Here is a 23,402-nt window from a genome sequence, read left to right as displayed (position 1 = left end):
AAAACTGGATTTAAACAGTATGTTAGACGAGATGCACTTAACAAACATTATGTGTGTGTTCAGTCACCCAGTCATGTCTGATTCTTTGCCACCCCATGAACTCCACCAGGCTTCTCTGTCAATGGAATTTTCTGGGCAAGAATACTGGAGCAAGTGGCCATATCCTACTCCAGGGATTTTCTCTACCCAGAGACTGAACCCTCAGCTCTCGCGCCTCGTGCATTGGTGGCAGATTCTTTACCACTGCGCCACCTGGGAAGCACCAACAGACATATGGAGAACCTTCCATACGACAGCAGCTGAACACACATACTTCTGAAGCATACATTGAACGTTCCCTAGGATAGATAATATGGTAGACCACAAATGAAGCCAGTACATTTAAGATTAAAATCATATTAAGCTTCTTTTCCAACCACAGAAGTGTAGAATTAGAAGTCAGTTACAAGAAGAGGACTGGAAAATTTACACCTATGTAGAGGTCAGACATGACTGAGCAACTTCACTTTCACTTTTCACTTTCATGCATTGGAGAAGGAAATGGCAACCCACTCCAGTGTTCTTGCCGGAAGAATCCCAGGGGTGGGGGAGCCTGGTGGGTTGCCGTCTATGGAGTCGCACAGAGTTGGACACGACTGAAGCGACTTAGCTGCAGCAGCAGCAGTAGAGGTTAAATAATACACTACTGAGTGGGTCAAAAAATACACTAAAGAAGAATTTTAAAAACCTTGAGACAAATGAAAATGAAGATACAACATACCAAAGTTTATTGACTAAACCAAAAGGGGGGAAATTTACAGTGATTATAGTAATTAACACCTACATTAAGGAAAGAGCAAAACCTCAAATAAGCACATTAAGTTTACACTGTAAGGAGCTAGAAGATGCCGAAACTAAGCCCAAAACTAATAGAATGAAGGAAATAACAAAGATCAGAGTGGAAATAAATGAAACAGTAAGCTCTTTAAAAGAGGTAAACACTTGGGGATAGACTCCTTAACAAAGTTCTTGCCAGTGACTTGGATTTTTTTGTTGTTGCTTAGCAGAAGTAAGTAATAATCGGGGAAATGGAAATCAATAACATAATGAAATATCACCTCATACATAATGCAATATCACATAACATTGCCATCTGTTAAAATGGCAGTTATCAAAGAGATAAGAGACAACAAGCGTATACAAGACTGTAGATAAAAGGGAACCCTTGTGAACTGTGGGTGGAAATGTGAATTGGTGGGAAATATTATGGAAAATGAAAATAGAAATTCCTCAAAAAATTAAAAATAGAACTGCCTTATAATCCAGCAATACCACTTCTGAGTATATATCCAAAGGAAATGAAAATAGGGTATGGAAGAGATATCTGCTTCCCATGTTCATTGCAGCATTATTCACAATAGCCAAGATACAGGAACAAGCTAAGAGTCCATCAACAGTTAAATGGATTAAGATGTTTATTACCATAAATATCAATTATCTTTCATAGACCCCGCTCTCTTTCCCCTACTCCACTCCATCTTTCTCCTTAGACAGACACACACACATTTTTCTGAACTATTTGAGACAAATTAGTGTGTTTCATTTCTCTTTGCCCTAAAGTATTCAGTGTGTATTTCATGAGTTAGTTTTTTTTTTTTTCTAACATAAACATAGTATGGTTATCAGTATCAGAAAACTGACATCGGTAATACACCTTTACCTCCTCTACCATCCATATTCAGTTTTGTCATTTGACCTAATGTTCTTTATGCCCTTCCCACTGTCTTTTTTTGGTCCTCCAGTATAGGATGTAGTTTAAAAAAATCATGTGTTGCATTTAATTATCATTTTTTTTTTGTCTGTTTTCATCTGAAATAGTTGCTCAGCCTTTGGCATTTTCAAATAGTGCAGGTCCGAATGCCTCTTTTAAATAGAACTCTTAATATTTTTTGTTTTTCTGATATCTTTCATTTAGATTCAGGTTATCCATCAGTAGTTGGAATACTACCAGCATTTGGAATACCAAGTGTATGTCCTTCTAAGGGCACATATCTGGAAATACACAATGTCTGTCTACTACCAGCCTGCCCTACTGATGTTCTTTTTGAGTACCTGGTCTGGTGATTGTCAGATATCTCCATTGTATACTTGCTTGTTTTTTTTTTTTTTTTTTTTTTTCTTCTTGCAACTAATAAGCTGTGTGTGGTAAGATACTTTAAGACTGTAAATATTCTGTAACTCATTAATTATCCCTCAACCGTCCCACCAGATTTGATGATTCTTGCCTATGCCAATTCTTAGTATGATGGTTGCAAAATGACCATTTTCCAACTATGCACACCCTCTACCTGTACCTTTACCAGTCAGCAGTTGACGTTTTTCTTCTGTCTTGTCTGTCTATGTGGAATATTCTAGTTTCTTTTTTCTTCAGTAGTATATAATTAATGGTTGTCTCTGTTGTGATACATAGATTGTCTAAGATTTGACCAGTGATTACCCCATCAGAATGGTTCCTGTGTTGTCTTGTCAAAACCCCATCACAGTGTTTTTTAAAGCATTTTTAAAATTTCTGTCATAACAAGGTGTTCCAGGATCACCTTTTTCCTTCTCTGCTCCAGTCGTTAAATCATCCAGTACTTCAAGGAGTCCTGGCTTATTTGAGTAATCAGTTCAGTTCAGTTCAGTCGGTCAGTCGTGTCCGACTCTTTGTGACCCCATAAATCGCAGCACGCCAGGCCTCCCTGCCCATCACCAACTCCCGGAGTTCATTCAGACTCACGTCCATCGAGTCCGTGATGCCATCCAGCCATCTCATCCTCGGTCATCCCGTTCCCCTCCTGCCCTCAATCCCTCCCAGCATCAGAGTCTTTTCCAATGAGTCAACTCTTCGCATGACGTGGCCAAAGTACTGGAGTTTCCACTTTAGCATCATTCCTTCCAAAGAAGTCCCAGGGCTGATCTCCTTCAGAATGGACTGATTGGATCTCCTTGCAGTCCAAGGGACTCTCAAGAGGCTTCTCCAACACCACAGTTCAAAAGCATCTATTCTTCGGTGCTCAGCCTTCTTCACAGTCCAACTCTCACATCCATACATGACCACAGGAAAAACCATAGCCTTGACTAGATGGACCTTAGTCGGCAAAGTAATATCTCTGCTTTTGAATATGCTATCTAGGTTAGTCATAACTTTTCTTCCAAGGAGTAAGTGTCTTTTAATTTCATGGCTGCAATCACCATCTGCAGTGATTTTGGAGCCCAAAACAATAAAGTCTGACACTGTTTCCACTGTTTCCCCATCTATTTCCCATGAAGTGATGGGACTGGATGTCATGATCTTCGTTTTCTGAATATTGAGCTTTAAGCCAACTTTTTCACTCTCTACTTTCACTAAATAATATTAAAAACCAAGATCAATGTTCTCATATATTTAGAATTAACGCTTGAAAATTATTTTTCTTTTTAGCTCGGATATTTTCCTATTTGCCACTTTAACTGGACCAAAGCATTGTAATTTATTTAGTATTCACAATTACCTTACAGAAAGTTAGTCTGATTCGAGTTTAAGTTATAAGATTTCTAGCTCCTATGTAAGTTCACCTAGGTAGTAGATGCTAGCCAGAATTATATAACAGCTTTTCTGTGTGAAGAATAGAGAGATAATATCTTTTGGAATTGGTCCAAAAAAATGGTAAAAACAATGAGGTAATATTTGAAAAAGATAATATTAAAGTCCAGATGATGTTCCTTTCTGGGTCATCATTAATGTTGTTCCCATTTTTAATGTGAACAGTGAACTATGTCCTTTTTAAAAAATGTGTTTTTCTTTTATTTTTGGATCGTATCATCAGTTCAAAAATAGATCTTTTAATTCTCATTTGGTGCGAATTACTTCATACCAAATATACTATGACACATTATTTGGAAGTCTAAAGAAGAGGAACTTAGGGACACAAACCATCCAAAATATAATTGTGCAACTTTAAAAATGTTGGCTCTTATCTTTCTAAATTACAGTAACACTGTCAAAAAACACAAGCAAAAGTTTGGCATTAAATTTTTGATAACATATTCCCAGAATTATCCAGTTAGGCAATGTGATTATAAAATTTTTTAAGTAATCAGTAAAATATGATAGATGTGAGGTGCTTTATTATATGACTTACCCTAAAAAAGATGGACCTGTCTAAATTTTTTGAACTTCTCAGGTGGCACTAGTAAAGAACCCACCTGCCAGTGCAAGAGATTTAAGAGACATGGGTTTGATCCCTGGATCGAGAAGATCCCCTGAAGATGAAAATGGCAACCCACTCCAGTATTCTTGCCTGGAGAATCCCATGGACAGAGGTCTGGTGGGCTATATAGTCCATAGGCTTGCATAGAGTTGGACAAGACTGAAGCAACTTAGGATGTATATCATTTTAGAATCTTTTAATGAGTCTATAAGTGTGTTTATGAACCAATAATAATGCAGTTCAAACTAAAGACATTTTGGTATGTCAGCAACCAAGTGTGATCAAAGGAGCAAAATGAATAAATGTACTTTACAATAACGTTGACACATAGGAGATGCATAATGAAGATTTTATTTTCTTTGTTTTTTAGATGGGAATTTTTTTTAAATACAAAATTTAAGTGAGTAGTATATAAACCCCATTACACTTGACCCAGCTTTAAAAATTATCGGAATTTTGTCAGTCTTTTAAAATTTAAATCCTTTTTTTTTTTAAAATAGGGAGAGACATTTTAAAGCAAACCCCGGACACCATAATTTACTTGCAAATATTTTAGTGTGTGCATGCAGCATGCATGCTTAGTCCCTCAGTTATGTCTGAATCTTTGCGACCCCATGGACTGTAATTTGCCATGCTCCTCTTTCCATGGGTTTTCCAGGCAAGAATACTGGAATGGGTAGCCTTTTCCTTCTCCAGGGGATCTTCCCAACCTGGGTATCAATCCCAGGTCTCCTGCAAGGCAGCAGATTCTTTACCAGCTGAGCCACAAGGGAAGCCCAAGAATACTGGAATGGGTAGCGTATCTCTTCTCCAATGGATCTTCCCGACCCAGGAATAGAACCAAGATCTCTTGCATTGCAGGTGGATTCTGTACTAGATGAGCTATCAGGGAAGCCCTTTAGCCATCTTTGAGAAGTGAGAAGAAGTGAAGTCGCTCAGTCATGTCCAACTCTTTGCGACCCCATGGAGTGTAGTCTACCAGGCTTCTCCGTCCATGGGATTCTCCAGGCAAGAATACTGGAGTGGGTTACCATTTCCTCCTCCAGGGGATCTTCCTGACCCAGGGGTCAAACCTGGGTCTCCTGCATTGGAGGCAGACGCTTTAACCTCTGAGCCACCAGGGAAGCAGTGACTAATTAAAAATTATAAACTTATGGATTTTTGTATGTTTAAATCAGTCAATTGTGATTTTTATTTATTTTGATTCTGTTAGTCTTTGATAGATTCTTTACTTTTTTACTAAGATGAATAGGCTAATTTTGTACATTTTTGTGAATCAAAATTAGAATGTCATTTCTTCAGGGAGTTCTGGTTTCCTTTACTGGAAAATAGTATTTAATAAATTCTTGATTGTATAAATGAATTATTTACACTCATAATGCTTAGCACAGTGTCTGGCATATAGAATATATGTTACAGTTATTATTTTCTTTTATATTCTCATATTGGTTAGCTTAAAACTGCATGATCTCTGGGCTTCCCAGTTGGCACTACAGGTAAAGAACCCATCTGCCAATGCAGGACACCTAAGAGATGAGGGTTTAATCCCTGGGTAGTAAAGATCCCCTGCAGGAGGAAATGGCAGCCCATTCCAGTACTTGTGCCTGGAGAATCCCATGGACAGAGGAGTCTACAATCCATAGGGTTACAAAAAGTTGGACATAACTGATCCCTGCATCAGCAATATCAGTACTACTAGGTAACTTGTTAGAAATGTAAATTCTTGGATTCTACCTCAGACCTACTGAATCAGAAATTTTAGGGGTAGGACTCAAAAATTGGTTTGAGCAAGCTCTCAGTGATCTTGTTGTGCACTAAAGTTACAGAACCACTGGTCTAGAGTAGAAGTTCCTAACTCATGGTGAGAATGGGCCACAGGCATGCTGAATATTTTCTTAGGGCAGCTGTAAAGTGCCTTAAATTGAAGAAAGTAGGGAAAACCGCTAGACCATTCAGGTATGATCTAAATCAAATCCCTTGTGATTGTACAGTGGAAGTGAGAAATAGATTGAAAGGACTATATCTGATAGACAGAGTGCCTGATGGACTATGGACGGAGGTTTGTGACATTGTGCAGGAGACAGGGATCAAGACCATCCCCATGGAAAAGAAATGCAGAAAAGCAAAATGGCTGTCTGAGGAGGCCTTACAAATAGCTGTGAAAAGAAGAGAGGCAAAAAACAAAGGAGAGAAGAAAGATATAAGCATCTGAATGCAGAGTTTCAAAGAATAGCAAAGAGAGATAAGAAAGCCTTCCTCAGAGATCAATGCAAAGAAATAGAGGAAAAGAACAGAATGGGAAAGACTAGAGATCTCTTCAAGAAAATTAGAGATACCAAGGTAACATTTGATGCAAAGATGGGCTCAATAAAGGACAGAAATGATATGGACCTAACAGAAGCAGAAGATATTAAGAAGAGGTGGCAAGAATACACAGCGGAACTGTACAAAAAAGAGCTTCATGACCAAGATAATCACGATGGTGTGATCACTCACCTAGAGCCAGACATCCTGGAATGTGAAGTCAAGTGGACCTGAGAAAGCATCACTACGAACAAAGCTAGTGGAAGTGATGGAATTCCAGTTGAGCTATTTCAAATCCTGGAAGGTGATGCTGTGAAAGTGCTGCGCTCATTATGCCAACAAATTTGGAAAACTCAGCAGTGGCCTCAGGACTGGAAAAGGTCAGTTTTCATTCCAATCCCAAAGGCAATGCCAAAGAATGCTCAGAGTACCACACAATTGCACTCATCTCACACGCTAGCAAAGTAATGCTCAAAATTCTCCAAGCCAGGCTTCAGCAATATGTGAACCATAACTTCCAGATGTTCAAGCTGGATTTAGAAAAGGCAGAGGAACCAGAGATCAAATTGCCAACATCCCCTGGATCCTGGAAAAAGCAAGAGAGTTCCAGAAAAACATCTACTTCTGCTTTATTGACTATGCCAAAGCCTTTGGCTATGTGGATCACAATAAATTGTGGAAAATTCCGAAAGAGGTGGGAATACCAGACCACCTGACCTGCCTCTTGAGAAACCTGTATGCAGATCAGGAAGCAACAGTTAGAACTGGACATGGAACAACAGACTGGTTCCAAATAGGAAAAGGAGCATGTCAAGGCTGTATATTGTCACCCTGCTTATTTAACTTATATGCAGAGTACATCATGAGAAACGCTGGGCTGGAAGAAGCACAAGCTGGAATCAAGATTGCCGGGAAAAATATCAATCACCTCAGATATGCAGATGACACCACCCTTATGGCAGAAAGTGAAGAGGAACAATAGAGCCTCTTGATGAAAGTGAAAGAGGAGAGTGAAAAAGTTGACTTAAAGCTCAACATTCAGAAAACTAAGATCATGGCATCCGGTCCCATCACTTCATGGCAGATAGATCGGGAAACAGTGGAAACAGTGGCAGAGTTTATTTTTCTGGGCTCCAAAATCACCGTGGATGGTGACTGCAGCCATGAAATTAAAAGACGCTTACTCCTTGGAAGGAAAGCTATAACCAACCTAGATAGCATATTCAAAAGCAGAGACATTACTTTGCCAACAAAGGTCCGTGTAGTCAAGGCTATGGTTTTTCCAGTAGTCATGTATGGATGTGAGAGTTGGACTGTGAAGAAAGCTGAGTGCCAAAGAATAGATGCTTTTGAACTGTGGTGTTGGAGAAGACTCTTGAGAATCCCTTGGACTGCAAGGAGATCCAACCAGTCCATCCTAAAGGAGATCAGTCCTGGGTGTTCATTGGAAGGAATGATGCTAAAGCTGAAACTCCAATACTTTGGCCACCTGATGCGAAGAGCTAACTCATTGGAAAAGACCTTGATGCTGGGAGGGATTGAGGGCAGGAAGAGAAAGGAACGACAGAGGATGAGATGGCTGGATGACATCAGCAACTTGATGGACATGAGTTTGGGTGAACTCTGGGATTTGGTGATGGACAGGGAGGCCTGGCGTGCAGCGATTCATGGGGTTGCAATGAGTCGGACACGACTGAGTGACTGAACTGAACTGAACTGAAAGTGCCATAGCTTCCAGCAACATTATCTACATTCTGATATTTTCAAATCTCACTTTACTTTTTAAAATGTGAAAATGAATGAAACAGGTATAGAATATATTTATGAATTAAGCATGGTATTAACTTAGTCTTCTTAGGATATAGAACACAGGAATATATACATATTTCACTTTCACACATTTTCTATTCTTGAACAGCTTGTGACAGCCTTTCTCAGCATATGTTTCATAGGGCACTAGGTCCTCTAGATGCTTTTAATAAAGAGAGTTTCATTGGTATAGTAAGTTTGAGAAATAATTCATATCTTCTGTGCTTGACATTGCACAAACGAGATTTGCCTATCAAAGTCTGAAAATTCCTGCAGTAAGGAAACCTTTTAAACTTGACTTTATTGTTTCCAAAACTTTTGATTAGGAGACCTTTTTACCTGAGCAATATCTGTTAGCCTCCAGCAGAAGACACTTTTGAAAATGCTGCCTTATAAGTATATATGTTTAAAAAACTTATGGATTGTGTGCCTCTTAAAAATAGGCAGCTTTCTGGATGAATATATAATAGCCCTGCAAATGAATTTGCCCTACTTTTAGAATAGTGGCGAGTCCAGGAGCTATTGAAGGGGAAAATATCAGGGTATTTTCTTTGCTAGAGGTAAACTGCATTCTGAACTGAAGGCTAGTGGCCCAGTTGTCTGAAGCTTTGAAATTCTAAAATGTGTTTATCTCATGTAGTCATCATTTTTCAGACCAATGCAAGAATAAATTAGGTTTTATGATATAGACATGTCAACATAATTAAGGGACTATTAGGCAAGAAATGAAGTTTTCAGGGCAGAATTGTAGACCTTACAGAATTTTGCAACTACTTAGACTCCTTTATTTCCAATTTTGGAAGATCTTAAAGTCCTCAAATTGCTTAGCTGTGGCAACTCTATATAATGGTATACTGTAATAAATTGCTTTTCAAAATGGAGATGTAAAACTGGAAAATTTTTGCTTGCATAATTCCTTTCATAATTAAAAAAAGTTAATTGGCAAATAATTGCTTTAAAAATATGTTTACTTATCTGCCATACAACAATGTGAATGAACCGTAAGTTTACATGTGTCCCTCTCTTTTGAACTGCCTCCCACCCCACCCCCCAACCCCGTCCCACTCCTCTAGGTTGTTACGGAGCACTGGGTTGAGCCCCCTGTGCTATATAGCAACTTCCCACTTCATGTATTAATGTACATATTTCGGTGTTACTCTCACAATTCTTCCCGCCTTCCCATTCATCCTCCTTTTAAAATTGAGTGTTTAAAGAAATTTTGATGGGAGAATTAGTAGGAACTCCCTGGTGGCTCAGACAGTAAAGAATCTGCCGGCAATGCTGGAGACCTGGGTTCAGTCCCTGGGTCAGGAAGATCTCCTGAAGAAGGGAAAGACAACCCGCTCCAGTATTCTTGCCTGGAGAATTTCATGGACAAAGAGCTTGGCAAGCTTCAGTCGATGGGGTTGTAAAGAGTTGGAAACGACTACGGGGACTGAGTGACTAACACACAAACACACACAGTATGAAACAGTGTTGCTGAAAATGAGCTTCAGTTCAGTTCAGTCCAGTCGCTCAGTCGTGTCCGACTCTTTGCGACCCCATGAATTGCAGTGATGACCTCCCTGTCCATCACCAACTCCCGGAGTTCACTCAGATTCACATCTATCAAGTCAGTGATGCCATCCAGCCATCTCATCCTCTGTTGTCCCCTTCTCCTCCTGCCCCCAGTCCCTCCCAGCATCAGAGTCTTTTCCAATGAGTCAACTCTCCGCATGAGGTGACCAAAGTACTGGAGTTCATCATTCCTTCCAAAGAAATCCCAGGGCTGATCTCCTTCAGAATGGACTGGTTGGATCTCCTTGCAGTCCAAGGGACTCTCAAGAGTCTTCTTAGCACAGATGATATTGAATGCAGTTTGTCTTTTCAGAATAGAAGAGACAGGAGTCAGGCATCAGGAGTAGAGCAGAGATGAGAATGAAGTATTCTACCTAGGTGGTAGGATAAGCTTCTTACAAATTGTGCCTATCTGCTATATGTAGTTATTCCATAAAATAAGTATTCTAATAATTTTTAGCATTTTTGCCTGAGGATATGTTTGAAAGGCAGTAGTTCTTTTAGGGCAGATTTCTATGGTGGGTACTAATTTATCCCATATTATTGAAGCATGAAGAGTTGGAGAGCTACATAGAGTGTAAACCACATAGCAGCTGGGAATGCCACTGGTAGATGTGGTCTGTAGTAATAATAGGTAGGAAAAAATATCAGTAAGTGGGCAAGTTGTGGCACATACTTACACAAAATATAAGATAAAATCACCTTATATGTCAATGTGAGGCAGTTCAGTAAACAGAATTTAAGGTAAATTTGTATCTATTGCTGATGTGCTCAGTTGTGACCGACTCTTGGTGACCCCATTGACTGTAGCCGGCCATGGTCCTCTGTCCATGGAATTTCCCAGGCAAGAATACTGGAGTGGGTTGCCATCTCCTTTTCCATGTATCTTTATTGCTGCTGCTGCTAAGTCGCTTCAGTCATGTCTGGCTCATAGATGGCAGCCCACCAGGCTCCCCCATCCCTGGGATTCTCCAGGCAGGAACACTGGAGTGGGTTGCCATTTCCTTCTCCAATGCATGAAGGTGAAAAGTGAAAGTGAAGTCGCTCAGTGGTGTCTGACCCTCAGCAACCCCATGGACTGCAGCCTTCCAGGCTCCTCCATCCATGGGACTTTTCAGTCAAGAGTACTTTGGGACCTACTAAAATCAAGGAATAATCAGCTTGGAAGAAGGCTTGTATGTTTTGTTCAAATGAGAGTAAATATGTGAAAATGCTTTCTACTATAAAATGCCAAATTTCTGACCATTATTATAATGTCTATTACATTTGTATCCTGTGTTTTTAATTTCCTGCTTATTACATTTCTCACATCTTTTCAATATGTGAAAATTTGTCATTGTAAAACACATAACAGAGTTAGTATCACTACAGAATTATTACACAAAATATATTCTAACAGCTATTAAAAAAAGCACTATTCTTTTACATGATAAATTACTTATTAAAAAAGTTAACCAAAACCACAACACTACTGTCTACTGGAATAAGACTTGTTATAAACAACAATTAAACAAAAATCACAGCAGTGCATTTTTCTTTGAAAAAAGGAATATGAATTTTCTCTAAATTTGGGACATTGTATTCTTATAGAAGAGCTATTGGAATGAAGAATAGCAGCATCTTATGATTTATAGCACATTTACAAAGTAAAGGTCAAATCTATAATAAAAAGTGATATAAAGAAAATAGACTTGTTTTTATTTAGTATTGATTCATATTATGTCAGACCTTTTTTCTTTCTTGTCAATAATTATTCCACTTAATTAAAGGAAATGACCAATGCATTCTGTTTTATGTTTAGGTTAACATAGGTTAACGGTCATTTATATGAAATGGTTATGTACTTAAGCGGACTTCTAATGGTACTCTAGGGCAAGTATCACAATCTCATAAAAATGTGGATAACTTTATCTCTTTCAGGAATTTCAGTCATTTTTTTGTCATGCAAGGACAAAATTTGTTAGTAATCCATAAAAAATATGATTCATTAAGTGTGGAAATCTTTGGTAAATTCATTTTCATCACATTTTTATTATTTCTAAGAATTCCAGAACCGCCCAACCTAATTTTAGCTTTTGCTTTGTAACAAATGAAAATCTTTCAAGAGCATATGGATCTTATCATACATAATAAAAAGTAAACAGATATTTCCCTTTGGATATGTACATTCCGTAGACATCTAATACTTGGTCATATTTCACTGTATAGAACTATATGGGGTCCAAGGAAGATAGAAAATATTAATACAGTTGTTGGCCTCCTCGAGTAGAGGTGAAAAACTTCCCTTGGTAAAATAAGATTTTTAATTTTATGTAAGAAAATTCATTCCTGCATGAATGCAGTGAATAAATATTAGATAAATATTAACTATGTGCCCACCTCTTGTTTTAGAAACTGGGAAATCACCAGTCAACAAAACAGAAATCCTGGTCTTCATGGAGCACATTCTAGTTGAGGCAAAAACCAGAAAACAATATAAGTGAAATGCTGGATGGTAACAAGTGCCATGGAGAAAAATAAAATAAGCAAAGGGAACATAGGTGGGGTTAGGATATTGCAGTTTCAAGTAGGGTGCCAGCAAAGCCTTAATGGAGCAGAAGTTTGCTTGAATGGGAGGAGGAGGGAGATGAGGGAATTACTTATTGTTTCTATTCTGGGCAAAGGAATAATAAAGTGTTTGAGACCCTTACCTGGGAACATGTCCAGCACGTTTGAGGAGCAGCAAGGAAGCAAAGTAGGGCTAAAGACGAATGGAGAAGACTAAAGGGAGCTGATAAAATAACCCAGAAAAGTGACGGTAGTGGCTCACAGTCCTGTGGTAGCAGTGGAGGTGATGAGAAATCGGGATTGCTACCAAAGTTATGAAAGAGAGAGGAATCAGTATTTTTGATTTGCTAAATGGGAGGATAGAATTTCCTTTAGATGAGATAAGAGGTTACTGCAGGAGGAGTGGAGTTCGGGAAGAAAGATGGGAGCTGTATTTTTGTCATATTTGAGAAACCTATTTGTCATCTAAGTGGAGAGGTCAAGCAGGCAGTTGAATCGGAATTTTGTGGCATTTAGGGGAGAGGCTTGGCAGGAGAAATAAGTATGAGCAGGTATAAACAATGCTAAGAATTAACAGTTGGAGAGAAAAATCAGTGAAGGAAAGCTTTCGAGAAGCAAGATAAATTTTAAGCTCCAGGACCTTTGATGAGTGGAAAGGAAAGAGTAAAGGATTCTAGTCAGGGAAAATGTCCTAGCATCTTAGAATATCATTTGGAAATAAATTTGAATATTTTTCTATCTTGTTTTTTTCTTTTCTCTTGAAACTTTTATAGTGCATCATATAGTGTTATGGAGCAGTAGGTGCATGGGAAATATTTGTTCCTTATAAATGAGAATAATATTTTTCTTTTTATATATTTAGTTTATTTTTGGTTGCCTTGGGTATTTGTTGCTGTGCACAGGCTTTCTCCAGTTGCAGAGAGTGGGAGCTACTCTCGAGTTGCGGTGCACAGGCATCAATCCTTCTCATTGAGGTAGCTTCTCTTGTTGCGGAGCATGGGCTCTAGAGCATGCAGGCCTCAGTAGTTGCAGCTCATGGGCTCCAGAGTGCAAACTCAGTAGTCAATGGGACATGGCCTTAGTCGCTCCGCAGCATTATGAGATCTTCCTGAACCAGGGATGGAACCAGTGTCCCCTGCATTGCAAGGTGGATTCTTAACCACTGGAACATTAGGGAAGCCCCAGAATAATACTTTTCAAGTTTATTACATTAACCAGTATTTAATCACTGAATATTTAGGGTTTAAAAAAAATTCTAGATATTTTTATTGTGCTAATAAAATATGCATGGCATAAGCTTTACACTTCAACTATTTTTAACTTTACAGTTCAGTGACAACTAGGTACATTCTGAAACTTAGTTATGTATATAAAAATATCCTCTGGTTTTAAAAAAAATCAACATTGTTGCTCCTGAGAAAAAAGAATTTAGAGCTGTTTGGGCTTTACTTCTAAGAGCATTCTGTAAGATAATCCTAAATGATTATCTCTTTTGCTTGAAAGATGGGGAGAAGTCCAAAAAACAAAACTAAACAGTAGTGCCTTACTTCTAAAACAGATTTCTTTTTCTTGTCTTAAAAACTGAATTTCCATTAAGTGTCATTTGTATTTGTCTAGTCAGTGATGAATTGTGTTTTATTTACCTTTTATTACTGATACCTCACATAGAAACCAAATGTTCAAATAAAATTGTGCTATATATCTGGAGCTTAAGGATTTTCAGAAATATAATGAGTATGCCCTGCTTCATAATTTCTTTGCCTACTTGCTTCTTAGATTCCTCTCAAAGTATGTTCTTTGTTTTTAGTTTGAGTTTTGTAAATTATATTTTGTAATTAATTTTGGATTTTATAAATTACATGGAAATATTTGATATGTCTACATTTTGTCGGTTGTAACCCTAAGAAATTGTCTGTCTGTTGATTACAGTGTCTCTTTTTTTAGGGAACAAAGAAGGAAGAGACTGAAGGTGAAGTGGAAGTGTCTGGTTTGATTCAGCCTGCAGAAGTGTTTGCTCCCAAAAGCCTGGTGTTGGTATCCAGATTAGATTATCCAGAAATTTTTAGGGTAAAGAACTCATAGTTGTTATTATTGATTTGTATCATTGTATAAATCTATTCTGAGTGAACCATGGTAACAAGTATTTTTGTACCTAAAATAGCTTTGATTGGAAATTCATCAATAAAATAAAATTACTATGAATAGAAGAAACGAATTTCATGTTGGATGAAATAAATACCTGAATAAGTTAGTATAACTATTTAAACTTCTAAGGATGTTTAAAATATCCTTATATTTAAGGATGTTTAATTTGTTTTAAAATAGGTCCCATCTTTACTGACTCTAAAATTTATGAATCCTAAAGAAATTATTTGATTACTTGTATCAAGTTTAAAATGCATTAGTAATATAACAACTTAGTGTGTTTTTACTGATCTTTTTAGGAGTCCAGGTGAAAGGAAATAGGATGAGTATTTGTGATTTCAAATAGTTGTGATCATACTGCTTCCAACATAGCTTTAAAATATTGTTTACTTCCAGATATTTTACTTTTTAGATAGAGTTTTCAAATATAGAAAAAAAATTTACTGTAGTTATAAATACATTTGAAAGGGAAGAGGGCTTATTTTTCTTACTTCAATTGCTATCTTTAATATTAGTTATGTTGACCATTGTCTAGAAATCACAGATCTTTTTAGAAAATATAAATTATACCTTAAAATCTCTCAAGGATTTGAGAAATTAATGCATTCTGGAAAACTTTTCTGTATAGTTGAGATTATATATATTCTTAGTGTCAAGATTTCAATGACAATTGGTAACTCCTAACAGATACTAATTTTTTAATTATAGATTTTAATAAACTGGAAGATTTATATGATTCCATTTTGTCATCCATTTTACCACCTACCTTCTTCTGAGCTTAAAGTGTTAATCATATATTCTCTATTTTGCTGTTCTTTGTAATAATTCACATAAGTTAAATTTTTCTGTAAAATAAATGTTCTGAATTATTGATAATCACAAAATAAGGTAAAGTTTCTAAATTTTTTTCTTGAAAATTGGAGTTTTGCAAAATAAGTTGAGACAAAAAGAGTTTTAAGCCTTACAGATTTGCTAGAGTGTTTATCTGAACACAAACACCTGTTTAACAAATTATGTAGTTCTGTTTTTTATAAACTCATCTTAGAAGCTCATTTAGAGCTTCTGGTTCTGGAGGAAAATTTAATAAACTTAATAACATTTGCTGCTTAAAATTTATTCTGTGGCCACTGTAGAATATACTATGTTCAAAGAGAAACTTTCCTGGGAGCAGATGTCACAATTTATTTTTAGTGCTTGCTTTTTCCATGAAATAACTACATGCATCTTTTGTTTTCAGGCTTGCCTGGGTTTGATCTACACTGTATATGTGGACAGTCTGAATGTCTCCTTGGAAAGTCTCATTGCAAACTTGTGTGCGTGTCTTGTCCCAGCGGCTGGAGGGTCTCAGGTAAACAGAATAAAAAAGAAGATGAAGAGGGCCTGCTTCTCTTCTCCTCTCCTCCAGTTAATTTAATTTATGAAGAAAAGGGAAAAAAAACGAATTCTTTAAATATTTTCTTTTTAAAGTGGGTCTTAGGGGACTTCCCTGGCGGTCCAGTGGTTAAGACTCCACCCTTCCAATGCAGGGGGCGAGAGTTCAATCCTTGGGGGAAAAAAAAAAAAAAAGGTCTTAGTTTAGTTAAGCATTGTCCCTGTGGTCTTCCTTCTAGAAACACAAGATTCCATTCTTTTCTTAGGTCATGGGGTTAATTTTAACACAGGGTTCACCTTTCACATTGCATAGTTAGAAGTTATATTCTGTGTAACTTGAAATCTAACTTACATTTTCTTGGGAATGCACTTTTTAAAATTGAATTTCAAATGTGTTCTTTATACCATGCTTATTCCTCTATATGATTACACCTCATTAAAATTTTTTTCAGTGATAAAAATTCAGAGATAACATTAAGAAAACTGTCAGTATAATTTTTTGTAACATTGTAACTACCCCTGGATAGATTAATTCATTTCTTCATTTCCTTGGTTAAAATCAGTTATATGCAGTCCTTAAGACCGTTTTGTATGTTGTATGTAATGTTTAGTAGAATAGCTTGCACTTAAGCTTCAGAAGAAGAGGGCTTATTTTTCTCATCTCAGTTGTCTACCTTTAATAATAATATAATAATGATGAAGTTGACCATTGTCCAAAATCACAGATCTTCTTTGGAAAGTATAATCTATACCTTAAAGAATTTTGTCATACGTAGATTGAGTGCATGAGGACATTAAACTCTTATACTGAAATAAAGCTTTCTCAAAGTGACATGTCTTTCATCTTCTCTGTGTCTTGAAATTTTTATCTTCTTCTCTGAAGTAGAAAAATGAGAACCTCAGCTTCCATGACTAAATGTTCCTAGGTAACTTAAAAAAACTACTTAAGTCCTAAAATTGATTAGTTGACCACTTACTATGCTTATTCTTATGTAATATTGACGGAAAGAAAAGCCCTCTAAAAATTACATTTTTTTAAACTCTGATCGATTAAAAAGTCTGATAGAGATGTTACTTATGGTAAAATTGGCATATTTTTCCCTTGCCCTTTGCCTTTTTAACTATCTACTATCTTTCCTAGTGTCTTTTGGTTACTCTTAAGTTTATTTTCCTTCTGCACTCTCTTCCCTCATTCTGTGTGTATTCCAAGAGCAGAATATGAAATGAGAGTTTAGTCACAATTGAACCTAAATTGTAAACCACATGAGTTATTTTATGAGCCTTTATTATGATGAAGTTTTTGTTGACATGATTTTATGTATTTTTTTAATTTAAAAAGGATTTTTATTATGACTATTAGAAGTTTTTAAGTTATATGTTTCATATTACTGTATTTCTTTTATTTTTCCAGTTTTATTCACATATAACTGGCATATAAATGTTGGCTTTAACATTGTATTATTTTTAAGTTATATGTTACTGTCACTGATTTGTGTGTTTCATTATTACTAAATTTTCACCTTCCAACTACTGAATTTTCTTGTATATATTCATTTGGGCACAAAGTAACTTTATCTTGTATCATATTCATTTGGGCACAAAGTAACTTTATCTTGTATCATATTCATTTGGGCACAAAGTAACTTTAGTGTTTTGAGCTGCCTTATTGCCCTTTGCATCTATTAATTGGGTCTTATATGATTGTCATCTGCTCTAAATTTGAACTTCAAAGTGATTTTTTTTATCTTGAGAAAATGTGTGAAAAGAAATCATTTGTTGTGTGTATGTCTTTTCCCCCCATTCTGCAGAAGCTGTTTTCCTTGGGTGCAGGGGACAGACAGCTGATCCAGACTCCCTTGCATGACAGTCTTCCTGTCACAGGAACTAGTGTGGCTCTCCTGTTCCAGCAGTTAGGTATGTCTTATTCTCTATTTTTCAGTGTTTTTCTAAAAGCTTCTGAAAAGAAGATTTATTTTTACGCCTACATCACCTGACATAAACCAGGAAAGTAAAAAAGTAAACCATTAAATAAGTTATATATAAAATACATAATTATATGGGTTCTAATCCCAATTAGTATTCATTGTTTTTAACCTAGGCTCCTCTTGCTCTGTAATCATTTAGGCTTTTAGAAAGAAAACATATTTTCTCTGTGCTGTAAAAGATGAATTGGTACTATGTTTTGTTTTTCCTTAGAAGATAAAACTAAAAGAATCCCTTCCTTTTCATTTCACCACCTGTAACAGGACTTCATCTCTAATTTTCTAGCAATGGCTTGGGTGAAGAATTAAGAGGGAGGACATGAGAAAGTGACCTCTGTACTTTGGACAGCTCATACTTCATTAAAGGAGTAATGTAACTTAGAGTATGTTTCAGATCAACGCTGCCAGAGATTGTAACTTACTTTATCTCTTCAGTCCGTTCAGTTGCTCAGTCATGTTTCACCTTTGTGACCCCATGAATTGCAGCACGCCAGGCCTCCCTGTCCATCACCAACTCCCGGAGTCCACCCAAACCCATGTCCATTGAGTCAATGTTGCCATCCAACCATCTCATCCTCTGTCGTTCCCTTCTCCTCCTGCCCTCAATCTTTCCCAGCATCAGGGTCTTTTCCAGTGAGTCAGCTCCTCGCATCAGGTGGCCAAAGTATTGGAGTTTCAGCTTCAACATCAGTCCTTCCAATGAACACCCAGGACTTATCTCCTTTAGGATGGACTGGTTGGATCTCCTTGCAGTCCAAGGAACTCTCAAGAGTCTTCTCCAGCACCACAGTTCAAAAGCATCAACTCTTCAGCGCTCAGCTTTCTTCACAGTCCAACTCTCACATCCATACATGACTACTGGAAAAACCATAGCCTTGACTAGACGGACCTTTGTTGGCAAAGTAATGTCTCTGCTTTTGAATATGCTATCTAGGTTGGTTATAGCTTTCCTTCCAAGGAGTAAGCGTCTTTTAATTTCATGGCTGCAGTCACCATCCACAGTGATTTTGGAGCCCAGAAAAATAAACTCTGCCACTGTTTCCACTGTTTCCCCATCTATCTGCCATGAAGTGATGGGACCGGATGCCATGATCTTAGTTTTCTGAATGTTGAGCTTAAAGCCAACTTTTTCACTCTCCTCTTTCACTTTCATCAAGAGGCTCTATTGTTCCTCTTCACTTTCTGCCATAAGGGTGGTGTCATCTGCATATCTGAGGTTATTGATATTTCTCCCGGCAATCTTGATTCCAGCTTGTGCTTCCTCCAGCCCAGCATTTCTCATGATGTACTCTGCATATAAGTTTGACATACTCCTTTTCCTATTTGGAACCAGTCTGTTGTTCCATGTCCAGTTATCTCTTACTTGTCTTATATATGTACCTACGTAAGAGTTTCTCACTCACTTAGAGTATGTTTTTCACATTGTTCTCCATCTGTGTTTTTTTATAGTTGAGTTGAAACTGTCCCTTTCCTGAGGGCTCATCTCTACTTCTCCATTGAATTCTTAATTCCTTACACAAAAAATCTACTTTTTTATCTCCCCCCATCTCAAGTTGAATTTTACTCCCTGCTCAACTCTGAAACACATTACTCCTTTTCCTTTAATAGCCCCATCCTTATTCTTCTTTGTGACTTCCATCAGTGAAATTTAGAGAGCCTCAGAAGAGTTTAATGGCCTTCCCTTGTATCTCAGTTGGTAAGGAATCAGCCTGCAATGTAGGAGACTTTGATTTGATTCCTGAGTCAGGAAGATCCTCTGGAGAAGGAAATGGCAACCCACCCCAGTATTCTTGACTGTAAAAATCCCATGGACAGAGAAGCCTTGCAGGCCACAGTCCATGAGGTCTCCAGAGCTGGACTCGACTCAGTGACTAAATCACCACACATAGAGTTTCTAGTATCCTAATAAAGATGAATGATGGCATCAATCCCAAGGTAGTACTAGTATATCTGCCTCCCCATAGGAGTTTAAACTGTTAAAAATCATGTGTTCCTTTTCTTCCTCCCTGAAAGTTTCTGCTCATTGAATTATCTCAACCAAGTTCAAATTAATTTAATTAAAGCTATTTTGTTTAATGTGTGAAATAGGCATTGACTCCTTGGTGGCACTTATTTCTGTAAAGAATATCTTCTTGATTAAAACCTTCCTCCACAAAGTTTTGGATGTAATTTTAGGGGTTCATGGACTACCTACACAGCCTGTGGATGGTCCCTACTAATCACTGACTTAATTGATTTTAGCTAAGCACTATTCCCTAGCAGCTCAGATGATAAAGCATCTGATACAATGCAGGAGACCCAGGTTCGATCCCTGGATCAGGCAGATCCCCTGGAGAAGGAAATGGCAACCCACTCCAGTATCCTTGCCTGGAAAAATCCCATGGACAGAGAGCCTGGCAGGCTGTACAGTCTATGGCATCACAAAGAGTCGGACACAACTGAGCAAAAGTTGATCATTGTTGAAGCACTATTCACATGATCTTTTTCATTTAGGAAGACTTGTATGGCTGTACATGGGTCAGCGGTGGTCTGCCTTAGGGACAGGGGCTCTGGGTGCTGCAGACTTGGGTATGGCATAAGCCCCCTTGGGGGAGGTCGCCATTAACCCCACTGTAGAGCTCCCAGAACTTACACTGGACTGGGAAATAGACTCTTGGAGGGCACAAAAGAACCTTGTGCATCATGACCCAGGAGAAAGGAGCAGTGACCCCACAAGAGACTATCCGGACTTGCATGTGAGTGTCCAGGAGTCTCCGGCAGAGGCAAGGGTCGGTGGTGGCCTGCTGCAGGGTTGGGGGCACTGAGTGTAGCAGTACACACATGGGATCTTTGGATGGAGGTCACCATTATCTTCATTACCTCCACCATAGTTTGGCCCCAGGTAAACAGGGTTTTTCCTGTGGTCATGTATGGATGTGAGAGTTGGACTGTGAAGAAGGCTGAGCGCCGAAGAATTGATGCTTTTGAACTGTGGTGTTGGAGAAGACTCTTGAGAGTCCCTTGGACTGCAAGGAGATCCAACCAGTCCATTCGGAAGGAGATCAACCCTGGGATTTCTTTGGAAGGAATGATGCTAAAGCTGAAACTCCAGTACTTTGTCCACCTCATGAGAAGAGTTGACTCATTGGAAAAAACTCTGATGCTGGGAGGGACTGGGGGCAGGAGGAGAAGGGGACAACCGAGGATGAGATGGCTGGATGGCATCACGGACTCGATAGACGTGAGTCTGAGTGAACTCTAGGAGATGGTGATGAACAGAGAGGCCTGGCATGCTGCGATTCATGGGGTCAAAAGAGTCGGACACCGACTGAGCAACTGAACTGAAACGGCAGGGAGGGAACACAGCTCCACCCATCAACAGATAATTGGATTAAACAGTTATTGAGCATGGCCCCGCCCAACAGAACAAGACCCAGTTTCCGCCTCAGTCAGTCTATCCCATCAGGAAGCTTCCATAAGCCTCTTAACCTTCTCTGTCAGAGGGCAGACAATCTGAAAACCACAATCACAGAAAACTAACCAATCTAATCACATGGACCACAGCCTTGTCTAACTCAGTGAAACTGTGGGCCATGCCATGTAGGGCCACCCAAGACAGAGAGTTCTGCCATCATGTGGTCCACTGGAGAAGGGAATGGCAAGCAACCTCAGTATTCTTGCCTTGAGAACCCCATCCATGAACAGTACGAAAAAGCGAAAAGATAGGACACTGAAAGAGGAGCTCCCCAGGTTGGTAGGTGCCCAATATGCCACTGGAGATCAGTGGAGAAACAACTGCAGAAAGAATGAAGAGATGGAGCCAAAGCAAAAACAGTGCCCAGCTGTGGATGTGACTGGTGATGGAAGCAAGGTCCGATGCTGTAAAGAGCAATATTGCATAGGAACCTGGAATGTCAGGTCCATGAATCAAGGCAAATTGGAAGTGATAAAACAGGAGACGGCAAGAGTGAACATTGATATTTTACGAATCAGTGAACTAAAATGGACTAGAATGGATGAATTTAACTCAAATGACCATTGTATCTACTATTGTGGGCAACAATTCCTTAGAAGAAATGGAGTAGCCCTCATAGTCAACAAAAGAGTTTGGAATGCAGTACTTGGGTGCAGTCTCAAAAATGACAGAATGATCTTTGTTCATTTCCAAGGCAAACCATTCAATATCATAGTAATCTATGTCTATGCCCCAACCAGTAATGCTGAAGAAGCTGAAGTTGAATGTTTTTATGAACACCTACAAGACCTTCTAGAACTAACACCCAAAAAAGATGTCCTTTTCATTATAGGGGACTGGAATGCAAAAGTAGGAAGTCAAGAAGCACCTGGAGTAACAGGCAAATTTGGCTTTGGAGTTCAGAGTGAAGCAGGGCAAAGGCTAATAAAGTTTTGCCAAGAGAATGCACTGGTCATAGCAAACACCCTCTTCGAAAAACACAAGAGGAGACTCTACACATGGACATCACCAGATGGTCAACACCAAAATCAGATTGATTATATTCTTTGCAGCCAAACAAGGAGAAGCTCTACAGTCAGAAAAAACAAGACTAGGAGCTGACTGTGGCTCAGATCATGAACTCCTTATTGCCAAATTCAGACTTTAATTGAAGAAAGTAGGGAAAACCACTGGATCATTCAGGTATGACCTAAATCAAATCCCTTATGATTATACAGTGGAAGTGAGAAATAGATTTAAGGGACTAGATCTGATAGATAGAGTGCCTGATGAACTATGGAATGAGGTTCGTGACATTGTACAGGAAACAGGGATCAAGACCAACCTCAAGAAAAAGAAATGCAAAACAGCAAAAGGGCTCTCTGAGGATGCCTTACAAGTAGCTGTAAAAGAAGAGAAGCAAAAAGCAAAGGAGAAAAGGAAAGATTATACCCATTTGAATGCAGAGTTCCAAAGAATAGCAAGGAGAGATAAGAAAGCCTTCCTCAGAGATCAATACAAAGAAATAGAGGAAAACAAAAGAATGGGAAAGATTAGAGATTTCTTCAAGAAAATTAGAGATACCAAGAGAACATTTCATGCAACGATGGGCTCACTAAAGGACAGAAATGGTATGGACCTAACAGAAGCAGAAGATATTAAGAAGAGGTGGCAAGAATACACAGAAGAATTTTATAAAAAAGATCTTCGTGACCCAGATAATCATGATGCTGTGATCACTCACCTAGAGCCAGACATCCTGGAATGTGAAGTCAAGTGGGCCTTAGGAATTATCACTACAAACAAAGCTAGTGGAGGTGATGGAATTCCAGTTGAGCTATTTCAAATCCTGGAAGATGATGCTGTGAAAGTGCTGCACTCAATATGCCAGCAAATTTGGAAAACTCAGCAGTGGCCACATGACTGGAAAAGGTCAGTTTTCATTCCAATCCCAAAGAAAGGCAATGCCAAAGAATGCTCAAACTACTGCACAGTTGCACTCATCTCACATGCTAATAAGGTAAAGCCCAAAATTCTCCAAGC

General features: G+C 38.3%; 1 protein-coding gene across 2 annotated transcripts in view; it reads left to right on the top strand.

The window, feature by feature from the left end:
* SBF2 (SET binding factor 2) overlaps nt 1-23,402 on the top strand; it is a 495,886-nt gene that overhangs the window by 227,537 nt on the left and 244,947 nt on the right. For both annotated transcript variants that reach the window (XM_018059528.1, XM_018059527.1), the window contains exons 4-6: nt 14,373-14,495; nt 15,811-15,921; nt 17,753-17,858. In XM_018059528.1, coding sequence (XP_017915017.1) covers nt 14,373-14,495; nt 15,811-15,921; nt 17,753-17,858 — 340 coding nt within the window. The remainder of the gene's footprint in view (nt 1-14,372; nt 14,496-15,810; nt 15,922-17,752; nt 17,859-23,402) is intronic.

This window comes from Capra hircus, chromosome 15 (assembly GCF_001704415.2).
Source record: "Capra hircus breed San Clemente chromosome 15, ASM170441v1, whole genome shotgun sequence".
NCBI classification, from domain to species: Eukaryota; Metazoa; Chordata; class Mammalia; order Artiodactyla; family Bovidae; genus Capra; species Capra hircus.
This window is presented reverse-complemented; position numbering and strand designations above follow the sequence as displayed.